The sequence below is a fragment of the Ailuropoda melanoleuca genome, chromosome 13 (assembly GCF_002007445.2).
Source record: "Ailuropoda melanoleuca isolate Jingjing chromosome 13, ASM200744v2, whole genome shotgun sequence".
NCBI lineage: Eukaryota > Metazoa > Chordata > Mammalia > Carnivora > Ursidae > Ailuropoda > Ailuropoda melanoleuca.
In genome coordinates this window covers 25466488-25493577 of record NC_048230.1, presented here as the reverse complement: position 1 = coordinate 25493577, position 27090 = coordinate 25466488, and the positions used below count along the sequence as shown (strand labels likewise).

General features: G+C 56.7%; 2 protein-coding genes across 3 annotated transcripts; both read left to right on the top strand.

Annotated features, from left to right (window-relative positions):
• The first annotated feature begins 8825 nt into the window (after positions 1-8825).
• Positions 8826-13088, top strand: KRT19 (keratin 19). Its single transcript, XM_011228648.3, has 6 exons — positions 8826-9339; positions 11409-11491; positions 11729-11885; positions 12180-12341; positions 12453-12578; positions 12695-13088. The coding sequence occupies exons 1-6, from the start codon at positions 8911-8913 to the stop codon at positions 12947-12949; spliced, it is 1212 nt and encodes a 403-aa protein (XP_011226950.2). The 5' UTR covers positions 8826-8910; the 3' UTR covers positions 12950-13088.
• Positions 13089-17829: 4741 nt separating this feature from the next.
• On the top strand, positions 17830-22165 carry KRT15 (keratin 15). Of its 2 annotated transcripts, none has more exons than XM_034641051.1 (8): positions 17830-18441; positions 19341-19423; positions 19549-19705; positions 20187-20348; positions 20435-20560; positions 20707-20975; positions 21282-21307; positions 21806-22165. In XM_034641051.1, the coding sequence occupies exons 1-8, from the start codon at positions 17911-17913 to the stop codon at positions 21895-21897; spliced, it is 1446 nt and encodes a 481-aa protein (XP_034496942.1). In that variant the 5' UTR covers positions 17830-17910; the 3' UTR covers positions 21898-22165. The 2 variants fall into 2 exon arrangements, with proteins under 2 accessions (XP_034496942.1, XP_011226902.2); XM_011228600.3 differs by having other exon boundaries at positions 17911-18441; positions 20755-20975; positions 21806-21897.
• Positions 22166-27090: the final 4925 nt, after the last annotated feature.

Here is a 27090-nt window from a genome sequence, read left to right as displayed (position 1 = left end):
CAGAAGGGGCCAGGAGAGGCGGGGGCTCAACTTCTGTCTCTAGAGCAGCTCTGAAGTCCGGCTGCTCTCAAGAATGTCCCTCCCTCTCCCTGCCTGTCTTCCTCTCTGGCAAAGAAGCAGCTTTCCCAGAAACTCAGCTAACCTGACCATCCCCACCCCAAGCCTGCCAGGCCCCACTTGCCAACTTGAAGCCAGTGGAACCTGGGGCAAGTCAGAATTGAAAATACATAAACGCTCCTCACCTCCGATTATAGGGGTGATACCCGTCCATTGTACCTTTGTTGAAAATTTAGAAAACCACAGGTCAGAGGTCACCTCCCGACTCTGTCCCCCATCTGTGGGCTTGTGAAAGGATGGCCTGGGTGGGCACAGCCTTTGTCCTTTCCCCTCCCTCAGTGGGTGTCAGAGCTGCTGGGGCACAGTGAGTGCTGGTGATAGAACCCAATGAGAACCTAAGGGGGCTTGATGATCCAGACCCTGGGGTGACCGCTGTCCATCTGGAGGGGCGTCAGAGAAACCATGGCCCCCGGCCAGTCCTCTGACTGCAATGCAAATGTCAGGCTCAGGCCTCAAGCTAGGAGTCACCGGGATGCCTCTTCTTCCCTCTGCAGCAACTAACCCCCCAGGTCCCCTAGTTCAGAAGGCTCTGCTTTCAGAACGCCCCAGGCCACTTCTCACACGCACACCCTCCCACAAGGCCCCAGAATAAGCTCACAACATCTCGAATTTTATTAGAGTCTCTTATCAGATTTCCAGCTTGCACCCTTGCCCCCATCCAGCTCCAGAGAGTGGCCCCAGGGCTCCCAGGGCTGCTCTGGCCAAAGCTCTCCAAGAAAAGCCCAGGTCTTGAGCACGGGACTGCAGCCCCTCGTGCTGTGCTCCCGCCTGGCCTCCTCTGGGCCTCCTCTCCTGCACGCCCCTCCCCTGGCGTGCCGCTCCCAGCCAGGGGGTGCCAGGTGTTCCTGGGACACACCCGGCTCATTCTTCCTCGGGGAGCTTGCCCTCTGCCTTGCCCTTGGCCTGGCTCCCCCAGGAGTTTGCAGGCTCCTCCTTCGATGGTCTCTCTCCGCTACTGGCTCTTCACCCCTTCCCTGATTAGCTCCTCCCCAGGCACCCCTCACTGCTAGAATGGCAGTGTGTTTGTCGCACCCAGATTGAAAGCTCAGGAGGGCAGGGAGTTTTTGACCATCTTGTTCCTGAAGCCCAGCATCCAAAAGGTGCCTGGCACAGAGAGGGTGGTCCATAATTATTGGTTGAATGAAAAAATGGACTTCTCCCTGTCCTCCTTCCCAGCAGATACTCGTTAATCATTCACTAGGGCTGGAGTCAGACCTGCGGCCAGATGCAGTGGGCCAGCCACTCCCTCCACACCCCGGTCTAGCTGGGGAGACAGAGCCGTGCCTCTAAGGTGGAGAGTCCAGGGGCTTGTCAAGGGTGGGGGGCAGTCGTGGGAAAAACTGGCCCAGCCTGAGTGCATCATGGAGGACGTTCAGGAGGAGGTGATGCCCAAGCTGAGCGCTTGGCTTAAAAGAGGAGCTGGAGTTCCTGACATGTAGGGAAAGGGAGGAGGCAGGCAAGGAGGAAGGACTCTCCAGGCCTGAGGAAGGTCCCGGTCCCTCCTGGAGGGCGAGGATGTCGCCTGTGGCACGCTGTAGATGTTCAGAGAAACTGCTGCGGTAGCCAGGGTCCCAGAGCCACGCCTGATGTTGAGGAAGACCGTTTCAGTGGCTGGACAGGAACTGTGGAGGCGAGGGTAGTAAGGGCTCTAGGGAGTCGCAGGATCAGATGAGTTTTGAAATGGAGGGAGCCCCAAGTCCTAGAGTCTCTGTTCCTGAAGGGGACAGTTAGCTGGCTGGAAAGGGAGCCGAGGACCATCCCGGTGGAATCAGGGCAGACACCAGACATTCTTCATTCTGCCTGTCCTGCGTCTGGCCCTCCGGTGTCCCAGCCCAGGTGGGATGGGCTGAGGCTTGGCACAGGGCTCCAGATGGGGCTTGGAGAGCCCGGGGCCAGCGCAGCAGCAGAGAGAGGCACCCCGGCCCCTCCTTGTGCTCAGAGCAGCCTGAGCCTGGTCACGTACACTGAGCCCCTCCGGCAGGGCGCGGCGGGGTGGGAGGGAGGGAGAGGCACCGGTCTTCCCAGAGTGTGGAATGTGGCGCTTGGTGGGGAGCTGACCCTCTCCCTTCCCCCACTGCCTGGACTAGGGGCAGTTCCCTAGGACTCAGAGCTTCCTCCTCTCCCCCGGGATTGGCTCTGGTTCCTGTCAAGCTGGTTTTTCCTCCCCTGGGGCTTGAAGAGGAACACCGGGGGCCATCCTGACCCGGCCTGCCCTGCCCTACCTTCCCTGGGTTCCCATGGGGGAAAGTGAGATGATCTGCCACAGAGGCAGGAGGACCTGGGCTGCTGGCCTGGGGTCCCTGTGACACCACGCGCCTGGCCCGAGTGAGGTCCTGAGCTCCTCACAGCATGGCCCGGATTTCTGTCTCTGTCCTTTTACAACCCATGCTCCCTGCTAGGACTTAACGCAGGCTCTTTCTCTGTAACTCGGACTATGTCAGCAGACCCTACGCTGGTCTCCCTACCCCAGACCACGTCTCCCTTCCTCGTCCCACCAGCCCCCTCACCACATGGAACCCACAGCAATTTCTAAAGTATAGGTTTGGCCACATCGCATCTCTGGTTACAATGTCTTTCCCGTTGTCTTCAGGATAAAGTCCAGCTCCTTGGCTGAGCTTACAGCCCCCTCCCCCACTCCTTCCCGGATGCCTGCCCTCCCCCTCAGACCCCAACCAGACCGAATTACCAGTGGCTCCCCAAGCTGGCCCCCGTGATGCTACTCTTCCAGGCCCCCATCCCCTTCCTCCTCTGTCTGATAAACATCCACTAGTCTTTTAGCCTCTTGCTCAAGGGTCGTGCCCTCTATGAAACATCTCTCCATGCTCCCAGGCAGAAATGAAGGCTCTTTCCCTTTGCCCCCACTCTGCTTCTGTGTGGACCCAATTCCCAGTACCTACACACTTGAGTGATCTGTTTGAGGCCTAAATGCCCACTGGCTCAATAGTTCTAGAAAGGTGGCCCACATAGTGGCTACTCCAGCACCTCTAGAAATCCCCGTTATTTCAGAAAGTCCCTGGAGGAATGGTCCCCTCCCCCCATGGTCCACGTGCACTACCTGGGGTGAATGTCCATGTCCCTGCTACCAGGCCGACTCTGATGTTCCTAAAGTTTCTGGTCCTTGGGGAGCCAGAGCAGGGGTCTCCCCACTGCATCCCCCTCTCCATTCCATGTCATCAGGCCTGAAGGAGCCCTCCTGAACCCAGACTCTTTCCAAGTCCTGTCACTCTTCCCTTCTACCCTTTTGCTTCATAAAGAAGGAAAACCAGCGCAAGAGACCCAGGCAGGAGCCTAGAAAACTTTTGGGGAGGCTCTCATTTCCCCACATCTGCTGCTCCCCTTTCCAAAACTTCCTCTCTAGTATCTGAGTGAGACAAGGATGTCAGTGGTGTGCTGATGGAGAGGAAGAGGTGTTTAATATATCAAATGGGTTTGGCTCTCAATGTCCATCATATAGTGTTTCTTAAGAAATTATTACCTGTTAATACATTACATGAAAGAGGTTCCATGTAAATACATCCTTGTAAAAATTAGAACATTAGAGATAAGTGTGGGCTTCCCTTGACTACGAGCCTTCCCTCGGCTTCTTTCAGAGGAAATCCTGGTCTTCAGGCTGGTGCATTTCCTCCCACATCTATGTGCTTATGTGCGGAATCATATGTACGTCATATGTGCGTACGTGCAGAATCATATTATATCATATGTGTTTACATGCACAATCACAGGTACATTAATGCCAGCATTAATTCATCACATGTATTGCTCTCTTGCCACTTTTATCTAAGACCTCATTCTTTAGGGAATTTTGTGTCACTGTATATTGACATGACTCATTCTGTTTATGTTACCCAGTTTACTCAACTGTCACCAGGGGTTTGTCTTTCTGCCCTGACAAACAGTGCTTCAGAGAGCATCCTTCTATGTCTCCCTGAACATAGGGACGAGGCGTTCTTTGGGGTAAATGAGAAAGAGTGGCACTGGTGCCTTGTAAGGTGTGTGGATTTTTGTGAGAAGACCCCGTCCAATCAGCTTGCAAAGTGGCCACTACAGCTCCCCTCCTGCCCTGTTTGAGGGAGTTCATTTGCCCACAGCTTCCCCAACACTTGCCATGATCAGACTTTGTGCTTGTGCCAGGCTGATGGGAAAGAGTGAAGCTCCTGTCTTGTCCTGGCTGCCCTTGGTTGGGTAGGGAGTCTGGGAGGGGAGCCTGGTGCTGTTTATGGAAACTTCCAGCCAGACTGTTCACAGTCCTAGCTTCCACGGCTCCACTCAGGGCACCTGGTAGCCCAGTTCTGGAGCTCTGTGGGCTTCCTGCCCCGCCCCCCTCTCCCTATGCTCCTAAGCCCTGGTCTCTGCTGCCCCTGTCTGTTGTTACCATTTTCAGGCTTTCAACTTTTTGTGGGAGTTAATCATCTTCTCTTGCCTCTTGTTTTATTCTCTCCAATATTCCTTAACTGTAAGCTTAACAGGGTTTTAGGAAGGAGCGGACATTAATGTGAGTATTCAATCTAACACATTTCATCAAAACTAATACGTCTCTATAATCCCCTGCCGGGTTGTTAGTTTCTCAGAGGCAGCAAAACTTGTATATCGTTCTGTATCCCAGCACCTGTACTATGCCCGGTAGATAGGGGACAGGGACAGATACAGGGTCAGTGAATGGAGGCACAGGTCAGAAAGTACCTTTGACAACCCCAGCTGATGGTCCCTGGGGAAGGGGATGGTGTCTAGGGAAGGGTTACCAATTTACACAACAAGCAAGTTCATGAAATCTCCACACTTTTCTTTCCTCCAGCTTATGAATTCTGTTCTGTTCATGTGGGGCTCCTCTGTGGGGGTCAACTTAGAGCTTTGCTTGAATGACCCACCGATTGACCAAATAATCGCATATTGGAGCAGGGAGGACGAGCTAGGATCTTAACAGGTGACCCTCTGCCTTTCCCAGCTTGATGACTCTTGTTCCAGGCCAGTGGAGGAAGCTACCCTGACCTCCGCCCTGTGATAAGAGCACAGCACTCCTGGTTGTGCTGTGGCTTTAGGGCATTAAAGATCCGGGCTTGGATCCTAGGTCCATTACTACTTGTGTGACCTTGGTCACATTATTATTCTCTTTGAGCCTCTGCTGATCCTTGGAGTGGATCCGCTTTTCTTGTGACATATGGATTATTAATAGGTGTTAGCTGACAAAAGAAGGTCCAGGGGCACCTGGGTGGCTCAGTCGTTAAGCGTCTGCCTTCAGCTTCCAGGGTCCTGGGATCGAGCCCTGCATAGGACTCCCTGCTCTGCCAGGAGCCTGCTTCTTCCTCTCCTACTCCCCCTGCTTGTGTTCCCTCTCTCGCTGGCTGTCTCTCTCTGTCAAATAAATAAATAAAATCTAAAAAAAAAAAGAGTCCATGGTCCAGTGTAGCTGGTAAATGTTGGTCGGACCAAGTTAAATAATACTTATAATAATAAATATATAATAATACTTGTAATGATAATATAACAAATACATGTATTTATTATATAATATTACTGTGAAATATCGTGATCTTACTATTCCACAATTATATATATAATAACATGTTTTGAGTGCTCACTATGTGTCAGGCACCCTTACAAACACCATCTCATTTAACCCTCAAAACAACCCCATGGACCAGGTCGTCACTGTTGTTAATATTTTTATCTCTATTTTACAAGGGACTCAGGGTATCAGAGACTTGGGTACCATGCACCGTAACTCTCTAACAAGCAGTGTTTCTTTTTTTGTTTGTTTGTTTTGTTTTAAATGTTTTTACAGTCTTTTATTACAGCGTTTATCTAAAAACAACAAAAACAAAGGATACATAAGGCACAGTTGTCCCCAATAGACTTAGTTACCTGAAAAGAAGCAGGAAGACAAATTGGAAAAAAAAGAAAAAATGCCTTTGGAGTATACCAAATTTCTATAGTACTGCTATTTTAGTAGCAACTTGAAAATATCCATATCATTTTCTTTATTTCTAAAGAAAGAGAGAATTACTGAGTATGCATACTACTTTGAACAAGCAGTGTTTCTGATCTTATTGGACAGAGCCCCCCTTTCCCACAGGGCTCTCACCATGCTGGGGCCTTGCAGACGTGAGCTGGGTGTGGCTGGGCAGGATCCGCCGTGGGGTCCCTCCATGCTTCACTATTCCTTTCCCGCTCCTGACCTTGTGTGCACCTCCCCTGGGGGCGACAGAACCCCGGCTTGGGGACCGCTCCTCCAGTCGGGTTTTGCCCTCCAGCAGCCAGGAACAGATCGGAGACTCCTGGTTGTGGGCGGTCCGTGATTGACCCCTCAGTTCCACCTCTGGGGAGGGCAGCCCGTACCGACTGTTCTCCTGAGTTCTTGATGTACCAGAGAACTGGTCAGAAGCCACACGGCTCATGGTGGAAGGTGCTGGGCACTGTTCTGGCCAGAGAGCGGGAGTGGGGGATTCTTCCTGACTTCACCTGCATTTCAGTACTGCCCTTGGAGTTGGCATAATATTTTGGAAACGGGACCCAAAAGATTTGTTCTGGAGCTGGGACCTCCTTGGAAGGGAAAGCAGAGCCTCTGTCACACTCAGGAACCCAGGCCACGGGGCTGAGGGTCGAGAGGCTGGATGCCAGACTCTGCCACAGCCGGCTGGGGACCCAGCAGGTCATTGCTCCTCTTGGAGCCTCTGTTTTCTCCTGGGTAAAATGGGCTGGGCTGCCGGGAGGATCCAATGAGACCCGCGAAGACTGTAAGCTGTACTCCCCTCAGTCAGTCATTCTTAGGATTGTGGCCCTGGGGTACGCACTGGGACCCGAAGCTTCTCTGGAGTTTAAGGAGCTCACAACCCCTTGATATCAGAGAGGGGGGATTTTTGGTTTTATTATCTTATTTCCTAACACAAAGTCCCTTCCCAAAGCCTCCTATGAGGCCAGAAAACCAGATTCCAGCTGGGGCTTGGTGTGGTAGCAACTATCCGGCCCAGAAGGAGCAAGCCTCCTTCTCAGGGTCAAATAAAGAGTGACTCAGCTCAGACCAGCCCTGGCGGCTACAACCTTTGTGAAGGCCCAGCCGCACCCTGCTTTCATGGTGGCCTTGGGTCCCGCCCGCCTCCTTTCCCTTTTGGCCACCTCGTGCCCACTTGCAGTCTGATTCACTAGTTTCAACAGCCTCAGGCTGGCCTTCCTGAGTGGCTCAGGGCTGCTCCCGTAGGTTAGGGGCTGTGTAGGCGGTGTCCTGCCCCCGCTCCTGGGTAAGTAGGTAGCTGGAAGGCAGTTTATTGGGGACTAGTGTCAGAGGCTGAGACAAGTGTTCCTTTAGCCACAGGTGACCCAGGTGATGATGTGCAAAAAGGAGGGCTGAGATTTCACAGGAGGGAAACTGAGGCCTGTGCTGCCCCACCTCCCTAACACTGTCTCCAAAGGGCATAAGGCCACTGTCTTGCAACTAGGTGACTGCTCTGACCTAAGGACCCATGGGGACTGTTCTGAGGAGGGGTGAGGTCCTCGGGGCCAGGAACTGGGGTGAAGTTCAGGGAGTGTCTGGCAGGGGGCCTGGCCCTCCCAAGTGCTCTGAAAGAATGGGTGGAATTGTTGAGCGGGGTGAAGAGCAGGGCTGGGGGCTGGAGAGGAGGACTCCTTCCTCTTATTAGCGAAGCTCTTCACTTCGCCCCTGAGCACCCTGCAGGGCCTAGCAGTCTACTCACTGATCCAGGTACTAGGACAGGACCCTGCCAGGCTCCAGGATTCAGCCTGACACCCTCCTTCCAGGTGCTCATAAGGAGGGAGGGATCCCATCTCATTTTCGTCTTGGGGTGGCAGGTGCTAAATGTCTCATGGGCAAGTTATTTGCCTCCTTCAGGCTCAGATCACGATTTCAGTAAATCTGTGTTGAATGAATGCATGATTTTGGGGCTGGAGGTTGGGGTGGTCCTGGAGGGGTGAGAGGCCCCCAGTGGGGGCCTGCCCCGGGTGGGGTCAGGCTTGAGCTTAGGGTTGCCAGGAAGTTCTTCACAGTCCAGCCACAGAAGCCTGCAGAAACTTCCTGCAGCAGTTCTCAGTAGCCCATGGTCGCCCCAGGGCTTCCCTGGGCTCCAGCAGGGCGGGGCAGCTTTGTCTCAGGCGGCCAGCCGCCAGAGCACCCTCCCCTGGGGGACTGAGAAGAAGTCAGGGTGTGGGTGATCCCCAAGGGGCAGGCTCTGAGAGCCTGTAATTCCAAGTCGGGGGTAGGAATCTCCTGAATGTGCTGGAGGGAAGTGTTTAACTCGAATCCCCAGGAAGGGGCTTCAGGACATAATTCCGGAGGGGGTCTCTGAGTGATGGGGGCTTGAAGGGAGGACGGGGTGTAGGAGTCTACTCTCAGGGGGACTTAATTCCTGGGGGGTTTCAAGCCTTGGTTAATGTTAACCGCTACACGGGGGAGGGTCAGAATGTGAATGCAGGTGTCTCCGTGTGTGATGGGGGTGAAGAAAGGAATGAGTGTGCTAGGAGGTGAGGAGTGTGCAGTCGGGGCTCGGGGTTCCGGGCTCGGGGCTCTGGAGTGGGCTGGGGCGGGGCAGTTCCCCGCAGGGGCAGGGCCGCAGGAAGGAAGAGCTGGGGGTAGAGCCACCAGGAACTGACCAATGGGGAGGGTGCCCGTATTTGCACCCAGGAGCCTGCAAATTCCTCGGGGCTCAGATATCCGCCCCGACTCCCTCCCATTTCTCCCTCCCTTCCCCGCCCGCCCCGGGCATAAAAGGCGGCAGGTGAGGCCCTCGCCACTCCTCTCTCCTACCGCTGCTCCTCTGACCAGTGGCGCCCGAGTCCTCCTTCGCTATGACTTCCTACAGCTATCGCCAGTCGTCCGCCACCTCGTCCTTCGGGGGTCTGGGCGGCGGCTCCCTGCGCCTCGGGGCGGGAGGTGCCTTCCGCGCGCCCAGCATCCACGGAGGGTCGGGCGGCCGCGGCGTGTCTGTGTCCTCCGCCCGCTTCGTGTCCTCGTCCTCCGGGGGCTACGGCGGGGGCTTCGGCAGCAGCCTTGCGGGCGGCCTGACCCGGTCCGACGGGCTGCTGGGGGGCAATGAAAAGCTCACCATGCAAAACCTCAACGACCGCCTGGCCTCCTACCTGGACAAGGTGCGCGCCCTGGAGGAGGCCAACGGCGACCTGGAGGTGAAGATCCGCGACTGGTACCAGAAGCAGGGGCCCGGGCCCGCCCGCGACTACAGCCACTACTTCAAGACCATCGAGGACCTGCGGGACAAGGTGGGCGGCGGCCCAGCTGCGGGAGGTGCACCTGCCGCGCAAACCCAGCCCCGCGGGCCGGGAGAGGCCCGAGGAGCGACGGCAGGCACACGAGCCACCACCCTGCGGGACGGGAGCTAGCCCGTTAGGACGTGGGAGGGCCGCAGGGTGGGGCAGAGAGCAGGGGGCAGGTGAGGAGGGGCAGGACAATGGGCAGGAAGTGGATGTCCGGGAGTCGGGAAGAGGGCGGTTAGTGGGGTGAGTGGGGTGTACAGAGGCGGCGTGGGGGGGGCTGGTGGGTGGGGAGGCCTGGGAGAGGGGGTCCGAAGGAGTGGGAGGAGATGATGGGACAAGGCTAGGGGCTGCCCAGAGGCCTTGGCCCAGGCCGCAGTCGCAGCAAGGACAAGGAAGAATTTGGCCCGAGAGGAATGCAGTCCACCCGGGCCAAACCTACCCTCTGCTGCCCCGGGCATGGGCCCCTCGGCCGGCATTCTTTTCTCTGGTGGGGCAGGTCTGGTTTCCCTCGTGCTCAGGCTGAAACCCCTCCTGCCCCGCCCCGCGGGGGTGGGGGCGCCGGCACACCGTACTTAGGAACTTCTAGGAAGAATGGGAGGGGACATATGATAATAGCCTAGGGACCTGGTAAAGGCCAGAAACACATACAAGCAGAGCTCCCTCCCCCCCATCCTTTTCAGCAATAGTTTTTTGTGGGTGGAGAGTCCTGGGGTTGGGGGTGCTGGAGGCACAGGTCTAACAGGGAGCCCCTAAGGGCATGCAGGGTGGGGCTTGGTCTCCACCTTCAGGGAAAAGCTGGGAGCTCTGTCCCCAGAAATATATCAGAAGCCAGTGGGATATTTAATGATCCCGCATGCTGGGGCTCCAAGCTCGCAGCTCCGCACAATGTTGCCCAGTGCCTGCCATGTGGCCCGCGTGGTGCTGGGTGCCAGGGGCATAGAGCAGATAGACCAGACCTGTGGATAAGGAGGGACAGCTGGAGTTGGAAACAACAAAGTAGGATACTGCTTACACACTTCAAGAATTGTAACTTAACCATCAGAAATACATTTTACCATGTACCTTCACCCATTTTATTTCTGTCATACACACACCCAAAACGGAAACAAAACTTTATTTACTTATTTTAAGATTTATTTATTTATTTGAGAGAGAGAGCGAGAGCAGGGTGGTGGGAGGGACAGAGGGAGAGGGAGAGAGAGAATCTTCAAGCAGACCCCCCCGCCGTGTGAAGCCCTATGCGGGGCTCCATCCCAGGACCCTTAGATTGTGACCTGAGCAAATAATCAAGAGTCAGCTGTTCAACCGGCTGAGCCACCCAGGCGCCCCAGCAAAACTTCCTTGAAACAATTCTTAATCGTACTGTGGGTGATCTCTTCCCATATTTTATATTCTGTTCAGGTTCATTAAAAAACTCTGCAAATGATCTCCGAGTACAATGACTAGTGAGTCATGACTTGCTCTTTGAAAACATAAACCCAAGTACCTTAATCAATGGTGGGAACATGCCCATCACAGCAGAGGGACCTCAGATGGGAGCGAACGTGGACAAGAAATCCTGAGCTTATTTCCTGCCTCTATGAAATAGGCATACCCACTGACCTGGCATGAACGATGCGGTGCACGGTGCTTGGCACATAACTGATGCTCAACAAATGGGAATTCCCTTTCCTGAGGCAGAATGTGCTTTGAGTGGGGCTACGGACAAAAGTACCCCAACACTTTGTTTGGTTTGCAAATCACTAGAGTCTGCCTCCCTTAAGACCATTTAGAGTTTCCTTGGGGAGAGGCCTCAGACACTTTCTTCCCAGTCTTACTTCCCGGCCTTCCCACCCCCATCCCCTACCCCCTGGCTCAGCGTCCCTGACGATGGTTTCTCCTGCTCCAGCTCCTGGGCATGGACTGATTCCAAGACCTCCCAGAGAGCCAGCCAATGGACAGCTGAGACATGGCTGGGGCTTTGGTCTCTAGGGGGTAGAGGCATGCTCATTGGCTCTCCTCTCTCTTCTAGGAAGAAAGGGGTGGGCAGTGCCATATACTAAGCTGGTGCCAACTTCTTGCCTCTTATCTTCCAGATTCTTGGTGCCACCATCGAGAACTCCAAGATTGTCCTGCAGATTGACAATGCCCGTCTGGCTGCGGATGACTTCCGAACCAAGTGAGTATGTATTTGCCTTGGAGAGCCGCAGAAGCCAGGGCAGGGAAGGAGGGGCAATCCCAGACCCTTTGGGGGCTCAGTGCCGTGGGGGGACTAGACTCTGTCCTCACTAACCCCAGCTGGCCTGAAGCCCCCCCCCCCGCCCCACCATGGACTCCCGAACCCTGGGGGAGATGGGGGAAGTCTTCAGAGGTTCAGAGGAAATGCTGGCCTGACTACACCTATTTCCTCTGAAAGGTTTGAGACGGAGCAGGCCTTGCGCATGAGCGTGGAGGCCGACATCAACGGGCTGCGCCGGGTGCTGGACGAGCTGACCCTGGCCAGGACCGACCTGGAGATGCAGATTGAAGGCCTGAAGGAGGAGCTGGCCTACCTGAAGAAGAACCACGAGGAGGTGGGTTTCAGGCTGGGCCTTCTGTCCATCCCACCCCAACTTCCCAGGGCAGAGGACACTTTTTTATCCTGTATCCTTTTGAGCATGACCACACTTGCGGCACCCTTGATGTGGCCCGGGCTGTGGAGCAGGGCTCCTATCCCAGCAGTGGAAGGTGCTAGTCTGGCTCTTGGTGCTGGCTCCAAGGTCTGCACCTGAACCAGCCCCTTTCCGTCTGGGGGATTGGGGAGTGACCTGGCCCAGGCCCAGCAGGCTTTGGGCTCTGACACTCCCTTCTCTGCTGTGTCTTTCCAGGAAATCAGTGCCCTGAGGGGCCAGGTGGGTGGCCAGGTCAGTGTGGAGGTGGATTCCGCTCCGGGCATCGACCTTGCCAAGATCTTGAGTGACATGAGAAGCCAATATGAGGTCATGGCTGAGAAGAACCGAAAGGATGCCGAAGCCTGGTTCACCAGCCGGGTACGCAGGGGATAGCAGGTGTCCTTCGGGGAGGTGGCAGGGAGAGAGGGCTTCATGCTGCCTGGCAGAGGGCTGCCGCAATGCTTAGTCCTTCTGCCTCCTCTCTTGCAGACTGAGGAGCTGAATCGAGAGGTGGCCGGCCACACGGAGCAGCTGCAGATGAGCAAGTCGGAGGTCACTGACCTGCGGCGCACCCTCCAGGGTCTGGAGATTGAGCTGCAGTCTCAGCTAAGCATGGTCTGTACCCCCTTGCCCTGTGGGACACAGCCTGGTGCAGCCTGGGCCGTGGCTGTGCCCTTGCCCTCTCTGGGAACCAGTCTCCACTGAGTCTCTCTCCCTCTCCCTGCCCTCAGAAAGCCGCCCTGGAAGGCACGCTGGCGGAAACAGAGGCCCGCTTTGGAGCCCAGCTGGCCCAGATCCAGGCTCTGATCAGCAGCATGGAAGCCCAGCTGAGCGATGTGCGTGCGGACACCGAGCGGCAGAACCAGGAGTACCAGCAGCTCATGGACATCAAGTCGCGGCTGGAGCAGGAGATCGCCACCTACCGCAGCCTGCTGGAGGACCAGGACGCCCACTACAACAACCTGCCCACCCCCAAGGCTCTCTGAGTCCTCCAGCTTCCTGGGCTTCCTGCTGTCCTGTGGAGGGGATCCCTCGGGTAGGGAGGGGAGGGTTTGGGAGGAGAGGGACCCTACCCCTGGCTCTTACCCCTGACCTGCCAATAAAGTTTTATGGCTCGAAGAATGATGTTGGGTTTGTTTTTTCGGCCCTTAGAGATGGGCCAGAACTTCTTGGTCCTGTTTCGGTTTTATCTGGATCGGAGTGCACCCTGTCCCAGGAGTGGGGAGGGAGGTGCCCACTAACTCCTGCTGGTAGGGTAATTTCTGTTTGCAGTACTCTGTTTATCTCACCTGTTCCTGAAAACAATCTTGTGAAACAAGCATTGTCCCCCCCGTCTTTTTTTTTTAAAGATTTATTTATTTGAGAGAGAGCAAGCGTGCCTGAGAGCAAGCCCGTGTGGGGGGGGGAGGGGCAGAGGGAGAGAGACCCCAAGCAGACTCCCTGCTGAACGCGGGGCCCAACGCAGGGTCAGATCCCAGGACCCAGGAGAGCATGACCTGAGCCGAAACCAAGAGTCGGAAGCTGAACAGACTGAGCCACTGAGGCGCCCCACATCGCTCCCTTTTTACTGTGGGTCAGAGAGGTGACGTGGTTTGTTGTATACGTAACTCTTCTAATGTGGCAAAGGTGGGATTTGAACTGTGGGTTTTTTTTTCAGATTTAGTTTTCTTTCCATTTTAGTCCCTCAAGGGTTATATTTGTGTGTCTGAAATTAATGTTTAATTGAGCACCTAGTATATACCATTTGATCAAACAACCCTAAAAGGTAGTATGAGTAGCATCTTCGAGAGCAAGAAATAGGTTCAGAGAGGTTAAGTAACTTGTCCGAGGTCACACAGTGACTTCATGGCAGAGTCAGGACCAGAAACCAGGTTTCCTGATTATCACCCCGTGGTGCCACCCCGGAGCCCAGTCTCCTGGGATTGGTATTTCTTGTGCCAGGTGCTCAGTACCTATCAGTCTTGCTCCGTGTGAGGGTCTAGGACTGGGATCCCCTGGGACAGTTCCTTTTGATAAATTGTTCCATCTAACTGAAAGAGAGCCTGGGGCTTTGGGGGTCAGAGCCTGAGTAATGGGGGCAGGCATCCCACTAAGAGGGCCGAAGAGGGTGTACCTGTCGGTGTGTATAGTGTGTGTGCATGCACTAACACATTCGTCCATCCCTGGGCAGCCCCACATAAGCCCCTTACGCCCACCAGCTCATACCTGGGCCCAGAGCCTGGAATGGGACCCAGCGGTGACCCGGACCTCCCATACAGACCCCCGACCTGGCTTGCCTGAGGCTGGTCCCAGGCCAGCAAATGAACTTGAGTCCCAGCTTCCCGGTCTAACTCTGCCTTTGTGTGGGTATGGTCTTGCCCCTGTGGTTTCCAGGTTGGCTGCCAAGAACTGAGGCCAATTAAAGGTAAATAAGTAGTCCCACTTCCCCTTGGCCAAGAGGTTCAGGCTGAGTGGGTTGGTTAGGTCCCATGAGTCTGCCTGATCCTGTGATGGGGGCGGGGGGGGCGGCAGTGAGGAACCCTCTACCCCGTGTCCCCAGGAGGTCTCCCAGAGGCGAGCGCTTGGCTGCTGTGAGTGCCCAGCGCTATGCGCGAGGAGGCTGTGATCCATTCATACCCTGTGCTAAGCATCCTGAAGTAGGTGTTCTTTCTGCCACTTTCCTGTGGGTCTTAGAGAGGTTCCTTCACTTGCTTCAGGCCACAGAACTGGGGACCCCAGAACCCAGCTCTTCCTTCTTGCCCTGGGCCCGGAGCCCCTTTTGCCACCTCCCTAGCTATTCTGCTGTGGCCTCCAGCACCCACAGCCCCACTCTCCCTCTTAATTTTAGAGGCCTGGCTCACCCCCAGGCTGGGACTGCCCAGAGATTTTTGTCCCTTGTTCATGAAAGCCTCTGTTGTCACAGCTGAAACCCTCCCCTATGCCCCAGAGGCCCCAGGAATGTGGCCGTGGGGTGGGGTCTGGGCCCACACAGGTTGGGCAGGTGACTGGGTCGCAGGTCTGGGTGTCAGGAATGAAGCCTTCCTTTGTGTGTTTGTGTGTGGTGGGGGGAGGCAAGTGCAGGGACACTTTTCTGTCTCAGTCTGGGAGCTGAAACCAGGGGTGCTATGTTGACAGAGGCTGGGATGGAGGAGAGGGAGAGGGAGGGAAGGAGAGAGAAGGGGAGGGAATTCAGGGGGTGGGTCTTTCCCTCCCTCCTGGTCCTTGTGACCACTTCAGTTTGCAAAGCCTTTCCTGTCAGTCATAGGCATAGCTCCATCCCCGTGCGGCAGGCTGGGCAGGGGTTATTTCCATTTTCTGGATTGGTAGACTGAGACTGAGAGAGGCGGCTGGATTACTCAGAGAGCCACATACCTAAGAGAGGAGGAATTATCCAGGCCCTAGGACTTGTGCTCTCTCTGTCCCTAGTATCTCCCTGGAGAGCGGGGAGGGGAGGGTGGATCTAGGGAGAGCACACCTCCATGTGTCATCCGATGCTCCCTGGGACCCTGTAGCAGGACTCAGTGTTAATGGCTCCATTTTTTTTCTTTTAGTGCATTCTGGTGAAAGACACACGTAATTTACCATCTTAGCTGTGTTTAAGTGGACAGTTCTGTGGCCTTAAGTCCGTTCACATTACGGGGCCACCAGGATCACCATGCACGCTCGGGACTGTTTCCATCTTGTAAGACCGAAGCTCTAAATCTGTTAAACAGTAACTCCTGTGATTCCGACTACTCCAAGAGCCTCATATAAGTGGCAAAATGGCCCGGTGTTAAGTTGGGAGCCTGGCTCGAAGAGGTAGAGTCACACCCAGAGGCGGAGTCCAGCCCAGGCTTTTCCCCTGGGCCGCACATCCCATCCCAAGGAGAGGAGGCCCCGGGGACGGCGTCTCTGCAGTGGGCAAAGGACAGAAACTGGCACAGCGTCATGGGCGTGCTGCCTGGGGCAGGGCCCTGGGCTGCAGCCTGGACCGGAGCCAAACAGACCTGGGCCCCACCCTTGCCCAGTCTCCCCACCTGGTGCTAATGAGCAGCACCAAGTGGCCCAGACCTTGAGCTCACAGGAGCTGTTTGCACTGGAAACAGGGATTTGTGACTGGGGCAGCTGCCGCGCCAGCAGGGGCCTGAGAGTGTACGAAAGCCACCTCCGGAGGGGTGCTGGAGAGGAGTCAGGGGGCAGAAGAGGGGCTGGCTGGGGCCCAGCCCTCCCTCAGCCTGGGGTGATGGCGTGTAATTGTTCCCCTGTTAATTGCTGGGGCCATGATGTCTGCAGAGGCTTTAATGAGCTGTGGCTGATCTGAGTTTGATTATTTTTCTTTCGGAGGAAAAGACAATACCCTCTCACCCATGAGACAATACTGTACTGTCTGCGCCCAGCGCTCAGAGACCCGGCTCAGGCACCTCAATCCACCTAGGCCTGCCGTCCTTCTGGCACCGCCCCGGCTCGGACGGGAACCCCAAGTCCTGGGCCCCACTGTCTGCTTCCTAGAAGATGGGGAGGTGGGAGGAGGCAGGCTAGGGGCTCTCGGGCCTCACGTGGAAGCTGAGAGTGCCCCTCGCTCCAGGGCTTCACAGGTAGTCATTGATGGAGCCAGGATTTGAACCGGAGCCTGGGGGACTGCGGAGCTCTATCTGCCTCACTGCACTTCAGCCCTGGACCAGGTGTCCTCTTGACTCTCTGGATCAGCCTTGCTTCCCTCCCCAACCCCCTGGCTCTCCTGAAGCCCGGAGCTGGGCCAGAGGCCAGGCTGTGTCTCCAGGCGGTACTGCCCACACGTATCACGTATCCCTGAAAGCCGGCCCCTGCGCTGGCAGCCGAGAAAAGGGCTCTCCTGAGTGTTTGGCTCCCCTCTCTGGCCTCAGCGTCCTGCTCTGAAAAGAGGTGTCTTCCAGTCTGCCTGCCAGGCCTCCCTGAATCCTCCCTCCCGACACTCAGGCACGTAGAGCCCTCTGGGTCGGGTTCCTCCCTGGCCCCAAAGTGCTTGACAGGACAAACGGAGTTAATCTGGCCCTGCTCTGCAGGGACATGCCGCTCTCTGGAGAAGGCAGGGGCTTTCTGGACCGTTCTCCAGTCTTATCTGCAGAGGTTTGCCCCAACGTGTCCCAGGAGCAAGCAAAGGTTCAGTGACATGTGCAGTTGGCAGGTGTCGGGATTATCCATCGGCTGCTTGTCAGCCCCGAGCCTCCTGGCCTTTGGGAGAGTGCCAATGCAATGGGGCTGGGGGCTGGGGGGAGTTGGGTGGGGAGGGGAGGAAAGGCTGCAGGAGAGTCCTGTGGCGTCAGGCAAGTGACAGATGTAGGCGTCTCTGATCACTTTAGCTGCAACTTGACTCATGTCCCCCCTCTCCTGTCTTCAGCCTATCCCCATGGGCCTTTCCTGCCCCATGCCCATGCCTCTGCCCACCCATCCCCCCAAGGCCACTGCTCTCCCTGGGCCCTGCAGGCTCACACGTGGGGTCTGTGAGGGGGGAGTGGACTCCCAAACTGAGAGCGGGGAGCTGGCCACCTTGGGGTGGGGGTCCTGGGCTGGTGGCCTCAGAGAAGTCCGGCAAGAGCAGATCTGGCTGGAGCTGCTCCCACCCTGCAGGCAGAGGCCTGGGAGCTGAGGAGTGATCGGAGTTTGCTTCCCGCTACTCTTGCTGTTCTCCCGGAGTGCAGAGATGAACCGGCCTTCGAAGTGTTAAAACCATGGCCCTGGGGCAAAACACCGTTCATTCTGAATCATCTCTTTTGTTGCACTGAAAAAAAAAGACAGAAAGAAAAGAGAAACTGCACATTAGCCCCGCAGAGGTGTGCAGGCAGTTGCGTTTGAACACAGGAGTTGGCTTCCCTTTGGGGGAGGAGACGCGGTCCCACAACACCCTCGGAGGGGTATATAAGGAGCCCCAGGCTGGCGGGGGGACCGGGCAGTGCTCTGCGCTCAGCCCAGCCTGCGCCTCCCCCAGCGCCTCTGTGCGAGCTGCCCGGCCATGAGCACCACATTCCTGCAGACCTCTTCCTCCACCTTTGGGGGTGGCTCTACCAGGGGGGGTTCCCTCCGGGTTGGGGGAGGCAGCTTTGGTGGGGGGAGTCTCTGTGGGGGTGGTGGAAGCCGCAGTATTTCGGCTTCTTCGGCTAGGTTCGTCTCCTCGGGGTCAGGAGGCGGCTATGGGGGCGGCATGAGCTGCGGCTTCGGTGGAGGGGCTGGGAGTGGATTCTGCGGAGGGGGCTTTGGAGGTGGTCTTGGAGGGGGCCTTGGAGGTGGCTTTGGTGGGGGTTTTGGTGGTGGCTTCGGTGACTACGGCGGTGGCGATGGCGGCCTCCTCTCCGGCAACGAGAAGCTCACCATGCAAAACCTCAACGACCGCCTGGCCTCCTACCTGGACAAGGTGCGCGCCCTGGAGGAGGCCAATGGCGACCTGGAGGTGAAGATCCGGGACTGGTACCAGAGGCAGAGCCCCAGCAGCCCTGAGCGGGACTACAGCCCCTACTTCAAGACCATTGAGGAGCTGCGTGACAAGGTGAGTCCTCGGGTGTCGGACGGGGAGACTGGAGCAGGTGGCTGGTGCCTGCATGCGTCTGTGACATCCGTGATCCTGCTGCTTCAAGGAAAGCGTTTCCTGCCCAGGTGGCGACTGTCGGTGTGCAGCTTGGAGAGCAGGGAATGCTTTCCAGGTGTGGATGCCGGCACACACCCGCTCAACTTGGCATTGGGGGAGATCCCGGGCCTCACAGGGGATCCCAGTGGGGGCGGGGGGGGTGTCCCAGTGCGGGTGCGACACACGCCCTGCAGGGCCCTGCACCAGGTGCCGCTTTGCTTCTTTTGCAAGAACAGTAAGTGTCACCCCAGGAGCCCTGAATTCCAGGACCACCGGCCTCACCCTTTGAGGATATCTTTGGGGCCAAAAGCAGTACTGGGACTTCGGAGACCCTCAACCCATGATGTGCTCTGCCAGCCGCTTGCTCACACTTTCAGCACCTGCACCAGCTCCCTGAGCTGTGTGCCTTCCTGACCTGCCCTCCAGGTTGCTCCTGGCTGTGGGATGTTCTGTGGGTCCATGGCTGTGTCCAGGTGTGCAGGAGGCCAGTGACCAGGGCCAGCTGGTGGACTACCCCCGAGAGGGCTGTTGTCAGAGCCCACTGAACCCCACCCCAACCCCTCCTGGCCAGGCAATATCCACAGGGGAGTCCAGGCACTCCGGGCTCCTTGGTCTTCCATGATCTGGAGGCAGGAAGGGTGGCTTGGGGGCAGAGCAAGTCGTGGGCACTTGCGGGGACGCTGAACATCTGCCCTGGGGAGCCTACAGGCTTCTGTTGCTGGGGAGACTGTCAGCCAGGGGTCTGACCTGGGGCGCAGGGTGGGGAGAGCAGCAGGGAAGACGGAACAGTGCTCTAGGCACCGACTCCCTGTCTCCTGCAGATCCTGGCGGCCACCATCGACAACTCCCGTGTCATCCTGGAGATCGACAATGCCCGGCTGGCAGCGGACGACTTCAGACTCAAGTATGCTCCTGCCTCCTTCTCCCCTTCTGGAGTCCCCCCTTTTCTCAGCCTTCTTCTCCCTCCTCTGGCTCCAACAGCCCAGACCTCTTGCCCTTCCTTAATCTGGCCTCTCTCTCTCTTCCCAGGTATGAGAACGAGCTGGCCCTGCGCCAGAGCGTGGAGGCTGACATCAACGGGCTGCGCCGGGTGCTGGACGAGCTGACCCTGGCCAAGACCGACCTGGAGATGCAGATCGAGAGCCTGAAGGAGGAGCTGGCCTACCTGAAGAAGAACCACGAGGAGGTGGGTGCTGGCAGGCGCTGCTGGTGGCCGGAGGCAGAGTGGGGCCACTGGCTCCTCCTCCTAGTTGGCTGAAGGGCTTAGTGGTTCAGATATGCTCCCCTCCACCAAATCAGGGGTCCCCATGGAGAGCAAGGGGTACTATCCTTTGGGGACCCAGGCCCCTTTCCTTCTCAGATCCATAGCCAGGCCAGGCGGTCGGTGTGACCAGCTGTCCTGATCTGTTTCATGAGCTCAGACAAGGGCCCTACTGTCTTGGGGTCCTCCCGTAGCACCTAACAAGGAAGAGAGGCCCTCTGAGCCAGGGGCCCATGTGATCACACCTCTTCACATTCAGTGGGAAGCAGAGGCTGGGGGTGGGGACACAGGAGCGCAAAGGGTGTGTAGCAAGTTAGGGGTGAAGCCAGGATGGGCCAGTGGGAGCTCAGACTCTCAGCTCTCCCTTCCGCTCTCTGTCCCTAAACGGGCCCTGCCCACCCTGCAGGAGATGAAGGAGTTTGGCGGCCAGCTGGCAGGCCAGGTCAGCGTGGAGATGGACGCGGCACCGGGCGTGGACCTGACCCGCGTGCTGGCTGGGATGAGGGAGCAGTACGAGGCCATGGCGGAGAAGAACCGGAGGGATGCCGAGGCCTGGTTCTTCAGCAAGGTGGGCCTGACCTCGCGGCCCCGCCCCAGCTCCCCAGGTCTCCCAGGACGCCTGTGGGCCTCACTTGTCTTGTGTGGGACCCACAGACGGAGGAGCTGAACAAGGAGGTGGCCTCCAACACAGAGATGATCCAGACCAGCAAGACGGAGATCACAGACCTGAGACGCACGCTGCAGGGGCTGGAGATCGAGCTGCAGTCCCAGCTCAGCATGGTAGGGGTTCCCTGACCCCCGCCCTCCCACCCCAGCGTGGCCTGGCCTCTCCCACCGTCCAGGGCTGGTTAAGTCTTGGCTTCTCAAGCCCCATCCGAGGGGGTTCTCTGTGCTCCATCTAATGCCAGTCCGCACGCCCATGGCAGCTTCCTTCCTGGCCTGACGGGGTGTCTGTCCATCTGTTGGCCCTCCAGAAAGCCGGGCTGGAGGGTTCACTGGCGGACACGGAGTGCCGCTACGCCACGCAGCTGTCCCAGATCCAGGGGCTCATCAGCGGCCTGGAGGCCCAGCTGAGCGAGCTGCGCAGCGAGATGGAGTGCCAGAACCAGGAGTACAAGACGCTGCTGGACATCAAGTCGCGGCTGGAGCAGGAGATCGCCACCTACCGCAGCCTGCTGGAGGGCCAGGACGCCAGGTGGGGCGAGGGCGCAGGGGGAGGAATGAGGGAGCAGCCAGTTGGAGTTGGGGTGGAGAGTCATCTTACGTGGACAGCAGTGGGACAGCACAATGAAGCAGATGGCGTGCTATTATAGGTCAGAACCTATCTGCTGAGGGGTGGCAGGTCTGGACAGGCTTTCGGGATGCCCCCGCCTCTAGAGATGTCACATGTGCGGCTGGTGGTGGGGGGCGCTGGAGAGGATTGCTTAGCCAGCCACGGGGCCTGCCTTAGGCAGACCTGGGCTCATGCCCTTCTCTTATATCTGCGTCCCCTCTCTTTCAGGATGGCTGGCATTGGCACCAGAGAAGGTAAGAAGGCTTCACTCTTCCCACGGGGGGTGGCAAGGGGAGCTGTCGAAGCCACTATTCCCCCTGGAATGGGGTAGAAGGAGAAGGACGCCAAATATGCCAGTGGGGAGGGGACATGCCCATTCCAGGCCATACCTCTTCCTCAGGGACCCTCTATCAGCCCCACTCTACTGGAGATTTATTGAGAACCTTCCAGGTTGAGCAGGCTTTATCCGGGGTATAGCTTCCCCCAGTCCCCACCTTCCTGCACCCAATGGTAAGAAGCCCCCAATCCTTTCCTTCTCATCTGTGGTTAAATCCCTGACTTTCTTGCTTGCTGCGGGACGTAACTGCCACCGCCCACCTCTATGATGAGTGATTCAACGCCAGACCTCCTGGCCAGTGGCCATTCTCAGGGGTGCTGTCCAGTTCTCCCCGAGCTCAGCCAAGGTCCTGACTGCCTTGGGAGCAAGAACAGCAAGGGTCTCCCACTCTAAAGCTTGCTCCTTCTTTCTACAGCCTTGCTGGGAGGCGGTGGCAGCAAAGTTCGCATCAACGTCGAGGAGACAGTGGATGGGAAGGTGGTTTCTTCTCATAAGAGAGAGGTCTGAGTGCCCGGTGCTGGAGAGACGTCCCTCGTCACCTCCGCCCTCCCCAGGCTGAGTGGAGCACTGGCTAGAGGGGCCAGAAGAGCAAACCCCAGTCCCTGCTTTCAGAGGGTCCTGCTCCCCTTGTTGGGTGCTCGGCATGCTCCCCCTCCCCTCCAGCTCTCCATCTGCTTTCGAGCAGGGACGGGCAAGAAGTTGCTGGATTGGGTAACAAGCTCGTTTGTACCGTGTCTGTCCATGCAATAAAGAATGGCTTTTCCTTTTGCAAATATCTCTTGGTAGTATGTCCAGTTTTTCTGGTTGGGGGCCTCTGTGGGCTTAGGACCCACAGGTTGACATTTCTTCTTACCGTAGCCTCTTCCCTGCATGGTCATAATTCATTCTTTGGGGTGCCTGGGGCACCTACGACCAACTCAGGCTGCTCAGGTGACTTGCAGTTCTGGCTGATTCCATCCAGTGATCATGGAAGCAGGAGATGGGGGTTTTCCTCAGAGCAGTTCGGTGCGCCCAGCACGGTACTTGTCGCATGGAACAATTATTTACTGAACGACTGACTGTATAGATTGTATTGGTTCACTACTGTGTGGGTTGGCACCGTGCTAGGCAACCCCACCCATGGGTCTTGTTTAATGCAACTGTGGGCGGTCATGGTTTATGATTCCCATCTTAGAGATGAGGAAGGCAGGGAGGTGCATGCCTTCACCAGGGGCCTCATGAATGGCTAGTGAACAACAGGGGCTGGGACTGGGCCCCACATCTGCAGGACTCAAAGTCCAGCGCTTGTTCCAGGAGCCCAGGCCCTGGCCCTTCACAGCTCATTGCCAGGACCGCGTTCCTTATTTCTGGCCCTCCCACATGTGTCCTAGAATCTCCCCTTTTTCCCAGTCAGTCACACCTGACCTCCGGAGTGGCTGAGCCAGGTAACAGCTCTATCTCCTGCAAAGAGGAACCTTATCCACTCCCATACCCCCTGAAGCCACCATCTCCTTTCCATAAGGCAATTAAAGTGCTCAGAGGGAAAGACACCAACTCCAGGAAGCCCTCCAAGATTTCTCCAAGCTTAAGTCCAAAGAAACATCAACCCCAATTGCCTTCCTCAGTCCAAGCCCTGCTCCTTCTCCCCCATCCCCAGCGTCTCTGCCCTTGGGCTCACTAGAACAGCAGTATCCACACACACTTAATTTGTTGCTTCTGGTCTGAGGCTGGTTCCACTGGGATTCATAACTCCAGACAGAAGGCAAGGAATGAGGAAGCAGAGAACTCTGGGTGCTGTGGCTGGGCTGGGCTCTGGTGAGGACTGGGGGGAAGAGGGAAAACCGGTTTCTTAGTCCTGAGGGGAAGAGGAGGTTGGAGGTGCTTCTGTTCTCCTGAGAATCAGATCATTTGCAGGGGGCAGAATCAAGCCCTCTGAGAGGGCCTCCATGAGTCTTGCTGGGTGAAACTCCTAGCCCAGTGTTCCTGGTTGGAGAGAGCGTGGCACCTGTCTTTTCTGGGGGAGATTTAATCCAGAATGTGTCTCCTGAGTACATACTTTGAGGCCAGACTTTTCAGGGGCTGGAGGAATGAAACAGGATTTATGAAGTGTCTACACTATGCAGGGCTCTGGGCAGGGCGTTCAGTGGATGGCATCTCGTTTACTCCCCCAGGGGCCTTGTCAAGGTGGGCTCAGCCTACAGCACCAGTTTTCAGAGAGGAAACTGAGGCTCAGGGAAGTTCAGTAACTTGAATGAAGTCACAAGCTGGGAAACAGTGAGCCTGGGTCTGGGACTGGTCTCTCTGGTTTCAGACCCTTGCATTTCCCTTGATGTCGTGAAGGTGATGGAAACCAGCAACACCTTTCTTAAGAGGGTGTGTTAATCTGAAACCCCTTTCTTAACCCCTGTGGGAAGCCTGTTCAAATGTCATACAGCCATTACTGTCAGAAAGATTATTTTCATGTCTGACCTTGGTTTCTTACGTCATAGCTTAAGCTCACGCTGAAGCCCAAAGCATTAGCTGTCATGTCTCTGACGTCCTGAGAACAGCCAGGCCTCTTCCCGAGTCTCCCAGGCCCAACGGCCCGACTGCCGCTCCTGCTTCACTGGCCTCCGGGTCTCTGTCGAGGAGTCTCAGGGCTTCAAAGCAACCCACAGGGGGTTTTCTCAGCCCATGGTTTGTCAAAATAGCCCCTGCAAAGGTGCAGAGAGGCAACGAGCCCCCCGCCCCCCCCATGCAGCAGGCCTTTCTCAGGGCCAGACCCTGGGCTGGAGAGAGAAAGCTGCTTCTGTTTCCTCGGAGTGCCCATTCCTGCTCTCCTGGGATTCTGGGGTTTGAGAGAGGTCCTTGCACTTGCCAAATCCTGTTTCCTGCCTGGCCCTGGCGTGAGACGCTCACATCCAGGAAGAGCTTGTTCCCGGCCAAACCCTTTAAGTCTGCTTTGGGCAGAGATGGCCCGCCTTCTGCCGGCCCCTGAGCTGAGGTCGGGCTTGGTTTCCAACCAATCCGGGAAGCAGGCAGCAGCCTCCCTTGTCCCCTAGAGAGAGGCTAGCTTTGGGGCCAGGGATGAGGGACTTGGGCTAGTCTCGGGCGAGGCTGGGCTTCCCAGACGCCGCACAGGGCATGGCTACCCATCTCCCTGAGGACTTCGCCTGGTCCCTGTCCCTTTCCGGATCTCAGTGGCCTCGGCTTTAAACTGGGGGGTCTGGCTGCACCAGACTCAAGGTTCTCATGGGTTCATCTGTATCCTGGGACCTCTGAGATTGGTGACAGTAAGGGCCATGTCTCCTCCTTGCACCGCTGAGCCCTCAGAGTGGAAGCTTTCTAAGTATTTGTAACGAACGCATGACCTTGCTTCTCCTTTGCTCTTTCCTGCCTTAGACATGGCTCCGGCCATTCACTAGTGTTTCGGGTGAGTGTGCTCCCGGTGGCCACCTGTCCCTCCATGGGCAGCTGGCAGCATAGGGGGAAATCAGGAGTTGGCAGCTTCTCCCGTGAGATTTGCAGCTGGGATGACCCCATTGGATGCTACTCCCGGTGGCCATGCCCTGTCCCCCAAAGCCAGCAGACAAAGTATCCTCGAAACTGCTTGTCTGGCCTTTGACAGCTGCCCTCTGCCAGAAGTAGTATTTGGAGGGACTCAAAGACCTTTTCCTCAGGGAATGTAAAGCTGGGATGGGGAAATAAGACAGGCATGCCACCAACTGTCACTTGTCTGGTCCTGGTGGGCACCATGCTGGCTGCAGGGACCAGAGAGGAAAGCACAGCAAAGTGGCATGGGATGGAGGCCCAGGACAGGTCACAACCCAAGGATGAGCTTGAACTTCCTCATTTGTAAAAGGGAGGGCCTAGCAACCTTCTGTCTGCCAAGTTTTCCGGCGTGTCAGGCGCTTCTCAAATGCTCACTCATCTAATGCCTGGTTTTCAGTGGTGGCCACCGAACCACTGAAAGTTTGAGTAACTTTCCCAAGGTCACACAGCCAGTTGCTGGCAGATACAGGGTTGAAACTCAGTTCCACCTAATTCAAAGCCTTTGCCGACCTCCCTGGGTTTCTGGGAAGCCCGGGTGGTATGAAGTGTTCTAGAAAGCTGGGGACTGTAGCCATGTACGGACTTGGGGCTCTGACACTGGGCTGGAGAAGACTCCTGAGTACTGCTGTGAGAAGCAGGTGTGTCTGAGGGCGAGGGGGGCTGACCAGACAGCCCAGGTCCACTGTCCGGGGAAGATCTGCTTTTCATGAAAGGCTCCTTCTCCGTGGGGGAGTCTCAAAACCCTCTGGGAGGTGGGTCAGCCATTCTGGGCTCCAGGCCCCATGTGGTCCAGGGGAAGAGAGAAGGAGAGAGGAGCCCGAGCCAAGAGCCAAGCGAGGATGCCTGAATTCGGAGCTGGGGGACAGGATTTAGGCCTCAGCTGTGCAGGTGGGCAATCTGGCCACTCTGGACAAATCCTTGAGAATCCGAGACCCCAAAAGGCACTGCTGAAGGAAACTAGAAATCAGTCCACGTAAGGCCCACAGCGAGGTGGTGGTAGAGCTGGAAAGCCATGCGTTTCTCCTTGCTTCCCGCTGCCTTGGGCTTTGGCCTTCCGGGGCTCATTGTCGCCCTTTGTGAATGAGGACATTGGATGGGAAAGTTCCTGGACGACTCTGGCTTTGACATGCAGCATTGAGCACCCTCGCAGGCCCCCAAGCTTTGGAGATCACATCAGGACAGACATCAGACAGGCTTCCCCATCAGGCCCAGCCCCTGTGGGAAACAGGACCCTCTACCCGCTGGGCCTGCAGTGACAGGGAGCCTGGGAGCGTGGAGGGGAGCCAAGGACGCCCATGCTTGGAGGCAGTGGTGCTGACGCTGGCCTGAAGGGCTTTAGAAGACAGTAGAGAAGGGTTCAGACCCTGGAGCCAGAGGTTTGGATCTTGGGCAAGGAATTTGACTTTTCTGGGCCTCAGTGTCCTCAGGTGACAAGGAGATGTGACCAAAACAGTAGGGCTCTTTTGAAGTTATACACGCAGAGCGTTTAACACAGCGTTCAGGAAACCTTCGCTAGTGTTATTTTATTATCTTTAATGAATACAGAACGAAACACTCAGAGGTCATAGACTGAGTTCACAGTGAGGCTCCAAGGCGCCGTCCACTGGAGTAGAGAGAGACAGAGTCGAGGTTTGAGTTTTGCCTTCGTGGTGACCTTGAGCAAGTAACTCGGGCTCCCTGAACCTCAGCTGTAAAATGGGGCCAAGAAAACCCCTCTCCTCCTCTCCTGTTGTGCGGATTTGGGGACAGCATGTGAAGCCCAGCCTTGTTTGCTGGGGCTGCTCACAGATGAGGCTTTCCCTCCCCTTTTGAAGTTAGTGTGATTTTGTCAGAAAGCAAAGATGGGGGGGCACCTGGGTGGCTCAGTCGTTAAGCATCTGCCTTTGGCTCAGGGCGTGATCCCAGGGTCCTGGGATTGAGCCCCGCATTGGGCTCCCTGCTCCCCTGGGAGCCTGCTTCTTCCTCTCCCACTCCCCCTGCTTGTGTTCCCTCTCTCGCTGGCTATCTTGCTCTCTGTCAAATAAATAAATAAAATCTTAAAAAAAAAAAAAAGAAAGAAAAAAAGAAAGCAAAGACGGAAGCCGGAGCCCCAGCATTCTGTCCTGCCCCATCAGGAGCAGGGCCGGGAGAGGTGAAACTGGGGCCCCAGGATGGGTCCCTGCCCAGCTTCCTCCAGGAGGGCCCTGGGGT

Bases quoted from the DNA above. Each gene is read 5' to 3' on its own strand.
- KRT19 (XM_011228648.3), top strand. From the start codon at position 8,911: ATGACTTCCTACAGCTATCGCCAGTCGTCCGCCACCTCGTCCTTCGGG. The intron at 11,492-11,728 runs GTGAGTATGTAT...TTCCTCTGAAAG, and splicing joins GCGGATGACTTCCGAACCAA to GTTTGAGACGGAGCAGGCCT. The intron at 11,886-12,179 runs GTGGGTTTCAGG...GTGTCTTTCCAG, and splicing joins TGAAGAAGAACCACGAGGAG to GAAATCAGTGCCCTGAGGGG.
- KRT15 (XM_034641051.1), top strand. From the start codon at position 17,911: ATGAGCACCACATTCCTGCAGACCTCTTCCTCCACCTTTGGGGGTGGC. The intron at 19,706-20,186 runs GTGGGTGCTGGC...CCCACCCTGCAG, and splicing joins TGAAGAAGAACCACGAGGAG to GAGATGAAGGAGTTTGGCGG. The intron at 20,561-20,706 runs GTAGGGGTTCCC...CGCCCATGGCAG, and splicing joins TGCAGTCCCAGCTCAGCATG to CTTCCTTCCTGGCCTGACGG.